Source organism: Primulina tabacum, chromosome 18, assembly GCF_025594145.1.
Source record: "Primulina tabacum isolate GXHZ01 chromosome 18, ASM2559414v2, whole genome shotgun sequence".
NCBI lineage: Eukaryota > Viridiplantae > Streptophyta > Magnoliopsida > Lamiales > Gesneriaceae > Primulina > Primulina tabacum.
The window spans coordinates 10343018-10356070 of NC_134567.1; the positions used below are offsets into that span (position 1 = coordinate 10343018).

A 13053-nucleotide genomic window follows, 5' to 3' on the forward strand; every position below is an offset into this window, starting at 1 on the left:
AATGATTTGAACCATGGCTAAGGGCCCTAGGCCAGCTACAATTCGAACCACAACCGAAACAAGCCAAGTGATTCCACCCGAGAGCACACCTTCATGCGTGGGGGTGCTACGATTGTTCAGCTGTCATGGACCATTCCATTGACCATTTGATTGACCATGGCATGATCTAGACATCAAGGGGCATGGTATGAACCGTGGCTAAGGGCTAATGAGCCAACCAAGATCCACACCAACACCCATACTCAAAACTACACTTGCTGGAAAAAGAGAAGGCCGAGAAGGGGGGGGGGGGGGGGGCTGTTCTTGTTTCTTTTTATTTGAAACCAATTGGGACGTGAACCAAGCCATGAAAGGACATCTTGGTCACATCCTAGACATGCTAGGGAAGGGTTCAAACCAGGGTTACAGGCCCAAAAGCCAATAAAGGTTTGAACCATCCTTAGACAAGCAAAACAGAATTTTCGAACTCCAATTCTGCACTATGGGGAGATTGCTGTCATTTCGATTTCCAGCAAGCATGGGGCATGAACTAATGGACCAACGTGGTCCTAATCCATCCTAGTACATGTCTAGATGTAGCCTTGGGAGCCTGGAATCGAACCATCCACCTGTACTCACAAAAACAAGCGAACCGTGAAGCATGAAGGGAGAACAAAAATTTCTGCACTTCATTTTTTTTTTTTTTGAAAAAGTGGTCGTGTATTTCGGTTTTGGTTGAAAGATCATGATCATGTAGTGTTTAAAAATCATAATACGACTTGATTGAAGAGCAAAGAAGAACATATACATGCCTGGTTTCGTTTTGAAAGGAAAACGAACGAAACGCAACGACGCGGCGCGGAGGAGACGGAGCGTTTTCTTTCTTGCTTGCTACTCGATTTTTCCTCTTGTTATTAGCTATGAGGCTCACGATTTAAAACTCTGAAATGCTCTCAATTTCGGTGTTGGGGGAAGGGAAATGGTGGTTAGGAGAGTGAGGGGAAAGGGTTGCAATATAAGAGGGATGTCAAGACCAAGTCTACCTCTTTTTGAAATTTGAATTTGTTTGATATCAAAATGATTGTTGGAGAGGGAAATGGATGGGTTGTGGCCGAATCCTACATGCTAAACAAGGCTAGGATATTGATCTAATATTAAATAAATGGTGGTTAATAAATGAAAGGATTATCATGCCAAGAAATAATAAAGAAAGGGTCAAAGGTGAGTTGTCAAAGAATTGTTTACTCAACTAAGGGGTGGCCGAAAATTGAACAATTAAATGGAGGGAAAATATTGTTTAGTTAGTATATTTTTAAACCTTAAGAGCCTTACCTATCCTTTAAATAATTTAAGGAATTAACACTTTAATTATGGAACCTAATTGAACTTATTTTCTACTCACCTCAAGTTACTTAAATAATTCCTTAAACCTACTTTTAACTTAAATCAACTTATTAGCTAGCTAAAATAAACTCTGGGAATGATTTCTTAATTCTTAAATTCTATTTCAAAACTCCAACTCCAGTCCGGCCTCACTGAATTAACTTAAAAGATAAAAAAAATTTAAACTACTGCATAAAATAATTAACTTTAAAGAAAAGCAGTTAAATACTCATAAAATCATTTTAATTTAAAATACTAGAATTATGCATGGCTTATACGTAGTCTGGTTACGGGTTCTACATCATATGTTATTGATTATATCATACTGGGTTTATACTCACCCGCACGTCGGCTACCTCTTGTTTTTATGTGCTTGACGGTAGGTGAGGCGAGGCTTGAGATGACAAAGTCCAGTTCCAAGCGAGGAGATATGATTTAAAGTGAGATTCTCGGATCTTAGGAGCTATTTGTTGAAGTTTGAATTACTTTGGCTCACTAGTTTATTTTTGGCATATTAAACTTATATTTCAAACATTTGATACTTTAAAATTATTTTGACGATGTTTATGTGTATTTGTGAACCATAGATTATGTATTTTACTAAATCACTTATTTTGTTACAATTATAATTATTAATATTAGATATCGGACCCGGGACCCACACTAACAATGCCAACCTTGTCTGCCTTTTACTTTCTTTTGAGTTGCTGATTAGGTAGAATAAAGATTTGGTTTTTTTAGTGAAAGATGTAGCACCAGCTGCTGTCCTTTGGTTCAATCTAGGGACTATCTTTAGTTGTATCTTTGGCCAATCCTTGAGATCCTGAGCTACGGTATGTATTTCTCAGTGTTGATGGCCAGACTATGAACAGAGAATTAGAAGGCTTTTGCTTGTTCAAATTACTTAGGAGAAAAAATTTATTGCACTGTAATTTTAGGAAAAAAATTACAAACCTTATCCTCGGATAATTACAAACTAAAACAAAATTATTATTCTAACCTAAATAAAACTTTGGTAACCCTAATCCTTTGACCACCACCAATATTCATCAGACAAGAAGTCCAACATATACATCAGAGAATTCATACTTAACAAGAGATGATCGCCATAAGTCGAACTGCACTGGCGAAGTTGAAGAACGAAAGAAACAAAAGAAATATAATTGAATGGAAGGAAAGGAAGAAAAAAATGGAGAACAAATTCATCATTGCAAATTTATGCAGTCGAAGCAACATCTTCCACTGAAAAATTTCATCAAACAAGAAAGGCATCAGCACAACCAACCACCATGAAATGAATTGAAGAAGCACGAATGCACCCACGCCACCTCAGACACACAAAGCATGCCATCAGGTGCACAATCTGAATAACGGAGAAGCGTGACACAAGCACAAACAATTCCAGAAAACATGCAGTAGAACATCCAAGAAAGCGTGGTTTATTGTAACAAACTATCTAAGTTTGTATTTTCATTAAATCGTTGTATGAAAGTATTGATTTTTAATTTAAATTTTCTACAAATTCAATGAATTTTGTTACAACGGTCAATACATCCTCTTCCAGCGGAGTCACAATTCCAAATATCAAGCATGACAAGATCAAAATCAATGTTTACACCATGGAGTTATCAGATCTTTCTCCAACTCAAACCACGTAGTATCCCAATATAAAACTACCCCATGATTTGTCAGATTCCATAGCGATTAAAATCAAAAGAAGTCACCAGGGAAGTTCGTATTTGAAGAATTCAAAGAAAAGTTGATGCTTCCCGTATCTTCAGTGTGGGATATTTCTTGCTTTGCATAGTATTTCGTGCAATACACATGGTTACAAAAATGTTGCAAGGAGAGCTCCAACCAATCACAAAGTGGACGAAACGTTATTTATTGGCAAGCCAAGGATGATTTCATTTGTATAAATTTCTGGGCCACCTCGAGTCGACCAAAACGAGTAAAAAGGTCGATAACGATAGAGTAATGTTCTTCAGATGCTTTGATTTTATATTTTCGGGTCATTAAAGTGAAAATCCTCAGTGCATCGTCTGCAAGTTCAGCTTTCTGACAAATACATAGAATCACTTTAAAGGTAAATTGGTTTGGAGAGGAACCAGCGGACACCATTTCATCAAAAAGATGCAAGGCTTCTTCATATCGACCGTTGCATCCACACGCCTCGATAATGGCTGTCCAAGTCATTGATCCCTTGACACAAACATCGTCAAATGACAACTTTGCTTCATTGATTGCTCCCCAGTTACCATACATTTTTATGATTTCTGCCGAAACAAAAGGGATTGATTCTAAATCTTTTTTCAAAGCTTGTCCGTGGACCTCCTTTCCAAGTTTTTGAACTTTAAGATCACCACAAACACTCAGTATCCTTGCCATAGTCACCGAGTCTGGCCGGTGTTTAGACAATTGCATTGCACGAAAAATACCAAGTGCTTCATGTAGGCATCGACTCTCTATGAAACACTCGATCATGGCTGTCCATGCTATAACATTCTTTTTCTCCATATTATGAAACAATTTTGTGCAGTAGTCCAAAACACCACAATTAGAGTACATCCTCATCATTGAAGTAGAAACAGAAACACCGGGCAGAAACCCATTCTTTACTGCATAAGCATGAACTTCCATCCCTTGTTTCAAGGCCCTCAGTTTTCCACAAACAGGAAGAACCGTAGCAATTGTCACAACATCAGGCTTAAACCCTTCTTGTTGCATCCAAATAATCGATCTTAATGCTTGCTCTAACCTCCCATTAGCAACATAACCTGATAAAAGAGCGGTCCATGAAATAACGTTTCTCTCCATTGATCTGTAGAACACCTTTCTTCCAGATACCATATCTCCACATTTGCAGTACATATCAACTAAACCAGACTGAATAAACAACTGCTTTGAGTACTCCTTCGTTTTGATAACATAAGCGTGGACCTCCTGCCCTATTTTTCGAGCAAATACTTCTCCAATCACCGGAAGGATACTAGTCAATATAACTGAGTTGACTTCTATACCCTCTTTTATCATCCACCTGGTGTATCCCAATGCTTCCCTTTGCAACCTATTATGAACAAAACCAGCTATCATCGCTCCCCACACCACCACATCCCTCTCCTGAAACTCCTCGAAGATACAACGTGCCAGCTTAATCTTGCCACATTTGAAATACATATCGATCAAACCAGTCCTAATTATACAACTCTCAATCAAACCATTTTTAATCAACATTCCATGAGTTTTCAGTCCCTGCCTCAAAGAGTTAGCCCCTGCCAAGCTCTTGATCAAACAAGAAAAGCTGTAAACATTCAACTCCACACCAGAAGCCCGCATCTCCAAGAATGATCCCAACACTTCCCGATTATTGCGCCTGCCGGAAACAACATTACCCCTAAGCAACGCATTCCAAGGATACACACTTGTCACATCTATTTCATCAAACACCTTCTTTGCATCCTCGATGGCTCCACAGGCCGCATACATATTCACGAGCTTTGTTTGCAAGAACTCATTTTTTTCAAGACCGTTTATCCTAACATGCACGTGCACCTGCTTCGCTGCATCAATTGCCTTGACTCTCACACAGGCAGAAATAAGCGATGAAAACGTTGTGACATTAGTGGGAATGCCACGGTGGTCCAGATAATCCATTATGGCAAGAGCTTCATTAAGTTTGTTTTGTTCAGCAAATTTCTGTATATCTTTGTAAATGGCATGTGGGTTTTTGTCGGCAATTGGTAAAGAGTTTGGGAACTCGTTATTTTTTTTGAATTTCTTGGGTTTTTGCTTGGAATGTGTGAGTGGAGAGACTAATGTTGATGCTTTGATCTTGAAGGTACTATTGTCGTGGTTGTCTTGAGTATATAATGGGTTTAGAGGGAACGAATGAATGAAAATAAGAGGTTTTAGGGTGAGGTTGAGGTGGCAGAGGGCCTCCATCGTAAAAATCAATTAGAGACCTACCTGAGAATTTTTAGGGACGAGTCAATCATCAAAATTTGGATCCCTCAAACAATAACATTCAATTCCTTCACTAATTTTCTCAAACAATTACATTCAATTTTTTTCACTATGAGAGGTTTTTTAAAACTAGATCTATTGAATTCCGACACAAAATAGCTAAAACTATTTCCTACAAAACACAGAAGTTTGAAGAAAATGATCTTTTTAATGGGTAATTTAAATTTGGACAAGATTTGTAAAGATTTCTTTGAGAAAAGATTGAAAAATTTGTTCTTTACCAACAATAACTTCGAGATGAAATCCCAAACAGAAACAAAGAGTAATAGTATCTATTTTGTGAAATTACTAACCTATAAACATGAGTTCGGAAAAAAACTCATACGCGCAATAGCAAAAACAAGTAACGCTAACCTTTTTAAAAAAAAAAAAAAAGATTGGCTTCTGGCCATTACTTCAATCAGCTGAACATGGTGGAATTGTTTGGACATGGTTCAGTTAGCTGTGAAACTTTAGTAAACAGGACCAGATTGAGGGGGTTGAAAGTGGGGACGGAAGTGAAAGCCAGACGAGGTTAGATATAATAAATTAGGATAGATTTTTTATTTGACAAAAAAACTAATTAGATTTTTATAAAGAAATAAAAATATAAGGAAAACAATATTGTTCTTTTTCTAAAAGGGGATTGCTTTATATTTTTTGGTAAATAAAGTCGACGGATTTTTGGTGGATAGTGTAATTTTGTATAAGGGTATTTTGGTCGTGCATATATATATTTTTTACATTTACACGGATTCATTTATCCCATCATTAGATGCATATATATATTTTTTACATTAAAATCCTCTGCGATATATTTTATTGTGCTTCAGTTTCACATAAATTATCTTGTGATTCGATCCACAAACTTATTTTCTTTGATTAACTCCCTAGAATTGGACATTTTAAATTATCTTGTGATTCGACTGTCGACAGTATTTGTCAATATGTTACAAATAAACCAGCAAGTAAAATTACAAAAAACAGATACCAAAACAGAAAAGGTAGGGAACATCTAATCTGTGTCCACAAGCAGAGAAGCAGTCAACAGAAATTTTTCGGTCATCCACAGAAGAACAAGAACATTTTAATCAACCAATTCTCGTGGCTTTTACAGGCACTCTTTACTCCTCCATATAATAGGGCTTATTATGTCCATACTTACTGAAAGAGCCAATGTACATATACCATTTTAGAAATACCAACATACGAGACTTCAAAAAGTTCAGCAAAGTGTTTTTCTTGTGGTTATCTAAAACATTCACAATTCACTTTTTTCATATCACAAAAACTTGTTTCAAGAATATGGTGCGAGCTTCAAATGATGGTGAATGCCTGAAGTTAAAGATAACTAGTTCCTCTACGCTTATGTTAAACCATTGCAACGAAGGGATCCAAATATCCCATTAAAATTAACCAGTGTAATATCAGAACAATAGCGGTGCAACTCATCCACACACTCGCTATACATAAAACTGGACAACTTGTATTGCTTGAGATGATTGAGTAGGAGAACTACATACCAACTGATAGATATGTAATTGGGCTGGCAAAAGTTCCACTCTGTGACATCTCATCGCTGAGAGATGATATCGCCTGAAAAAATGGTACAACTAGAAACAAATTATGCTGTTCAACAAGAAAAAAAGACATGTATTAATAAAGCGTCAATTGTTGATTCCAACAAAAAAAATAATTTTCGTTTATCATTCAAAAGTTCCAAACCAATATAGAACACAAAATAGAAAATAAACCAACCAACAGCTAGCAATTACAGATATAACAAACAGGACCTTTTTCTATTAACATATCATTCGCACCTTTCGACAAAGCCGTCTAGGTAACTACAATATTAAAAAAAGAATACAAAGTTGGGTTTCTTAAGACATTTGAGGAGCTCAAGCGTCTTGATTATCCACATCCTGAATTGAGACAATATTTTTCCAGATCAAGATTTCGCAAATACTGAAAAAATGAAGCAAAATACAGCTAAAAACATCTTTTTTTTACTCAAAAACTAACTCATTAACTATCGATACCGAAAACTTGAGGAATCCTCAAAAAAATTGGATCGAGCAAACGAAATCCTTAATAACAAAAAAAAAAAAAACCATAAAAGCCACTAATTTTACATCGAATTAATCGGAATAGCAGAGAAGAACGACCCGTTCGTGAGGCGTGGGAGCTGATAGCGATGGAGGAAATGAGAGACGAGAAGAGGCTTGGATAAGAAGATGGTATGGCGGACAGAGGAAGCAAAATGAGGCTTGAGCATCAACAGTGGTGGGATGTCTCAAATATTTATGGGCATTTCACGTAATGAATAAAATATCTTATTCTTACCTATTTCGAATTTCAGAAATTAAATATTGCAACTGAATGTTTATCGATCTCTTGCTTTATTACTCTTATTTTTTTTATATAAATATTTAATTGCAAGTAAATATGTATCGATCTCTTACTTTATTAATGCAATTAAATTTATATAAATATATATTTATAATTATCTAATACAATTAATTTAGTATCAAAATTTCATTTCACAAGAAATAGTACAACATAGCATTAAAAATGTTTGAAAAATTACAAATTAATTAAAATAGGTAAATGTTGAACAATTGATACTTTCATTATTCGCTAGTTACGGAACATGTTTTTCAAATGTGTTCAATTAAGTCGTGATGAAGCTGGTGGATGATATACATGAATATCACTTAATTCCGAATTTCTTCGAAGGTATTCATCAAACGCCAAGGTTGAGCTCTAATTAGCTATGAAAGTGTCTTGTCATTCATGATCCCAAATCAATATTGCATGAGTCTCTTCTTCAACAATCACGTTATTTAAAATAATGTTGGATTTCGGGTTTCTCGTGTTCAAACGCAGCGGAAGTTTAAAATTTTGTTTTGTTTTGACAATAATAATATATTTGATTTGGGCACTCGTATGGTTTATATGATCAAACATTCATAAGGCGTTAGAATTTTATACCTTTGGTGAAATATTCACAAGGCTCCAACTATTCCGGAGTTAACAGAGATAGCTCTTGATGAATTCTCTACGAACGTTCTTCATAAACTCCTTTCTTTATTCTTCTACTCAGGTCCACGACTAGATGATTTGTTCCTCTTCTAATTTGCACAAAAAAAATTAGAAGAAGTTTTTACGTTGGAGATTAAAACCGAGAGGCGGCTCAACCCTAAACTCTAATCAAGGTGGCCGAAATTTGGAGAGGAGGAGGAGAGTGATTTTCGAAATTTGTGTCTTGTGGTGGCTAGGGTTATTGTTAGAGTAGGTGCCCGTCGAGCCAAGTGTTGGCCGAAGGTTCATGATTAAACTCTATGTATGAACAGTCTTTATTTTAATAATATTTGAATTTATCATTTTGGCACTTTTTTATCTTTATACCCATGCTAGTTGCATAGATAAAGTCCTTAATATACAAATAGTAGAAAGAATATGAGATGCTCATATGATGAGTATCATGAAACTCATATTTGGAATACTGTATATTCTAAACAGTTCCTAGTCGATTCAGCCGCCACTAAGAAGGATATAGGCCGCTCGAGTTCGAGACTAGTATCTGCGATGTGAATACCATGTTTCATTGGTAGGGGACATTGTGATGTCCGAGCATGCAGATAGGTGCTCCTTGTAAAGTGCACTGAACAACCCTCCATAAAAGGACTTTCCAAGTGGTTCTCACTTATCGAGTGGAAAAGTCCTAGTTTATGGTTGTACACCATTAGTCCTTATGACCCGGGACAACATTATGACTCTATGTGCTAATATTACACTTTGACTTGTTTACCGACTCTCATGGGGTCATCAGGTGGCAAGGTTGGGTGTTTTGTCGAAACATATAGGAGTCGATGCATCGTAGTCGGGGATTCACCGCTTACCTTTGGGTATGGATATCCTATGTGTTCTCATGTGTATGTAGGTTGAAATCTCTGATCGGAATATGGTGGTAATTATGAAAGGGGTTTCATAGATTACACCATCGATGCAACTACGACATGACACATAGTATCGATTCATTGACAACTCTCGATAAACCAATGGTTGTCGAATCGATCGTGATATATGAGTTGAAGGGACCGTACTGTACGCTAACCATAATTGAATGGTTCTTGTAGGCACTATCATTTGATACCTAGGGAATCATGTAAGCGATGCTGCTAGGCGTTTAACATGATTGGTTGGGTATTATCAGACTTGAGTTCTGACGTTCTTGTTATCAAGGAGTTGATAAGTAAGAATGGAGCAATTGGGGTATGCTCATATAAGGACATGTTTAGTCCGAATCACATGGAGATGTGAATCCACGGCTAGTTGTATCAATGAACCATTGAGGGCCACACAAGTACTAGCTTTCTAGATCCCGTTGAGAAGAGAAATAGTTCAATGTGTTGAACGGCTTATAAAGGAGTTTATAAGCGTAAGGAAAATTAGAAATATGACTTCTATAAAGGAGAAATTAGTTCAATGTGTTGAACGGCTTATAAATGAGTTTATAAACGTAAAGAAAAATAGAAGTATGACTTCTATGAGAGAAATGTGAATTTTAATTTATGGAAGTGTTCCTAAATTAAAAAGTTGGCCAAGTGAATAATGTATTTGAAAATTGTGATTTTCATAAACATTATTATGGACTAAATTAAATTAATTCAAGTGTTGAATTAATTAAACACTAGTGGACCTAGTAGAGTCCAAATAATTAAATTAATTCAAGTGTTGAATTAATTAAATCATATTGAGTCTTGTAGAGCTCAATTTAAATTAATTATTTAACTAGTGGGACTTGGGTAAATTCAAGTAATGTTTAATTAGTCTCAAATATGTTTGAGATAATCAAATTTAGTCCATGGTTTTTTAATTGTTAAAAACACCATATAATATTGCATGCATGAGAGGTGAAGAGTTGGAGACAACTTTTTCAAATATCAAGGCTTGGCATACTCCTTTTGCCTTTTGCTTTTTGCAAGACCAAGACAAGTCTTCCTCTCCCAATTTTTGAGATGCAAGGGCCGAAACTTACACACAAAAATTCTCTCCATTTTCTTCAATTTTTGGTTGAGGAAATCTTGCACTTCTCATTGAAAAATCCTCTTAGTTTTCTAGTGCAAATTAAGAGAGGATCTACCTAGTTGGTGGTGGGCTTAATAGTTGAGCAAGGAGTGCTCAAAGGAAGCTTGAAGATAGTTTCTACCATTGAAGAGCTAAGGTGTTTACACCTTAGTTGGCGCCATTCATCAATCTCTTGAGATTGATAGGTAAATTCTAAAACACCCTATGTATGATTTTTGGTGTTTTATTGTATTTGCTACACAATATCATGAGGTGGCCGAAAATTTCTTCATGAAAAATCAAAATTTTTAACTTCTGTTGCGCTTCCGGTCACCGTAACCGATCCCCTTTCAGTTATGGCCTCTCAACACTCTTTTATAATTAAGCCATGACCTTAATACACATAATTAACATTAATGGGCTTGATTAATTAATTGAGCTAGTCCAACTAGTTTAATTAATTTAATCAAAGTTTATTAAGAACTTTAATTATTTAGTATGTTGGACTTGTACTCCTACATGCCCATTAAACATACTTCCTACCAATTTTAATTTAATATTTAACAAACTCAACTTTTGAGCTTAATAAATTAAATACATTATAAATTCAATATTTGAATTTAATATTACAAATTCAACTCCTTGAATGTACCACCTCCAAAATTTAATATTTAATAAACTCAAATTTTGAGTTTAATAAATTAAATTCTCAAATTTTATAAATTCAAATCCTTGAATTTATTTTTTTAAAATTTAATTATCATAAATTCAACTATTTGAATTTACTATATCATAATATAAATTCAACTTCTTGAATTTATTCTCTCAACGGGAACAAACTATCCAGTGCTTGTGTTATCCTCATTGGTTCAGGGATACAGCTAATCGTGGGTTCACAACTCCTAGTGATTCAGAACATAATCCTTTATTCGGACTTACCCTTATTTGCCCCATTCTATGTATCAACAATTGATCATAAAAATGTCCGAAATCATATTTATGATTAAACCCATCGAACCATGGTAAGAGCTTCTAGTAGCATCTCCACATGATTCCCTAGGTATCACTGATAGTGCCTGCAAGAATCAGTCGATTATGATTAGCGTACAGTACGGTCCGCTCATCTCATAAATCCCGATCGAATCTGCAACCATTGGTCCATCGAGGGTTGCATAATAATTCGAGAACTATGTGATACATATAAATAGTGGCATCACATGTACCATTGAAGAACTTCTACATCAATGTACATCTCATACTATGGCCAGAGATTCCACGCACTATTATTTCATCAGATCATATAGGATATCCACAGTCGTAGGTGAGCGGTGAATCCCAGACCACAATGCGCTGGCTCCTATATGTGTCGCAACTGTACATGTAATATGTTGAGCCAATTGGTATGAGGCCAATCGGAGTGGTTAGATAAGACATAGAGGTGCAACTTTCATGTTGAGAGTGTTGCCAAATTATGAGGAGAAGCGACGTTGCGATTCGATTTTAGTTGCAAAGTATGTTGTTGGCTTCAGGAGACGCTGCACCCGCGCCAGGAAAGCTACCGCACCCCCGGTGTTTGGACGGTAGGGCTATCGTACCCGCGGTAGGAAACTCAGTGCACCTGCGGTCGTTTCTTCCGGATTTTTGCATGTGGTTCAACCTACGTAGCGCACCCACGGTGAAAGAGCTAGCGCACCTGCGGTGCGTGAAGAGTGAAGTCGTGTTTTGAAGTTTTAAGTGATTAAATACAAGTGTTTGATCATTTTTCCCTCATTCTTTTCCATTCTTCTCGGTTCTTCAGCTCAAGGGAGAGCTAGGGTTCTCATTTCTTTCTTTTGTTCCTTTGATTCAGGCTTCTAGTTGGGTTATTGAAGTGAGAGCAAGATCATTTTGGAGTTAAGGATCTAAGGTAATCTTGTGGTTTAGTTATTCTTGGATTATGGTGTTGGGGGAAATTATGGAATTTATGATTGTGTTGGTTTTATGGGTTTTATGTATCGTTATTTGATTATTAAGTTGTTGATGGTTCAAAACATGGTTTATTGTTGTAGTATTTGTACCAAGAGATTACAATCAAGCTTTCCTTTGGTTGTAAGTGGAATTCATTTCTTGTGCTCACATGAAGTATATGTATGGTATTTCAATGGTTTTAACATGCTATTCCATTCCACTTGATTCATGTTATGTATGGATACATTTTGTTGTATATTAGAGGCTTTTATATGTCTCAATTGTGTAAAAGGGGATGTAAATGAAAAGAGTATTCAAAGTGTTTGTTTTAATGTCCAAGAGAGAGCTCAAATGATTTATTGGATTGATAAATAGATAGTCAGAGATTGCATGCAATTAGTTGATCAACGACCATAGGCTTATATCCCAACAGAGTAATCGATTTGTATCGATGGGATATAGGTACAGGGACAGAGATACTGTTTAGATATCAATCCACCAGAGAAAAGAGAAATAACATCGTTATTGTCATGTTATACTATGTTATTCATGTTTTAAGAGTTAGATGGTATTTAATGATTTCAAAGTCATGTTTTACAGAGTATGATATGTATAGATTGTTATGTAAGAGTTTCACTTGCTGAGTTTTATACTCATTCCAGTTATTTCATG

The 13053-nt window shown here is 35.9% G+C and overlaps 1 protein-coding gene across 11 annotated transcripts; it reads right to left on the reverse strand.

The window, feature by feature from the left end:
* Positions 1-2291: 2291 nt before the first annotated feature.
* On the reverse strand, positions 2292-7692 carry LOC142532159 (pentatricopeptide repeat-containing protein At1g71460, chloroplastic). 11 transcript variants are annotated; one of them, XM_075638417.1, is made up of 4 exons: positions 7497-7676; positions 7185-7286; positions 6888-6960; positions 2844-5328 (listed from the first exon to the last, which is right to left on the reverse strand). In XM_075638417.1, exon 4 carries the CDS (start codon positions 5302-5304, stop codon positions 3247-3249), a length of 2058 nt encoding a protein of 685 aa, XP_075494532.1. In that variant the 5' UTR covers positions 5305-5328; positions 6888-6960; positions 7185-7286; positions 7497-7676; the 3' UTR covers positions 2844-3246. The 11 variants fall into 11 exon arrangements, 8 of the variants coding, with proteins under 8 accessions (XP_075494532.1, XP_075494534.1, XP_075494530.1 ...); XR_012816527.1 differs by lacking the exon at positions 2844-5328 and adding an exon at positions 2292-2604 and having other exon boundaries at positions 7185-7692; XR_012816528.1 differs by lacking the exon at positions 2844-5328 and adding an exon at positions 2292-2690 and having other exon boundaries at positions 7185-7692.
* Positions 7693-13053: the final 5361 nt, after the last annotated feature.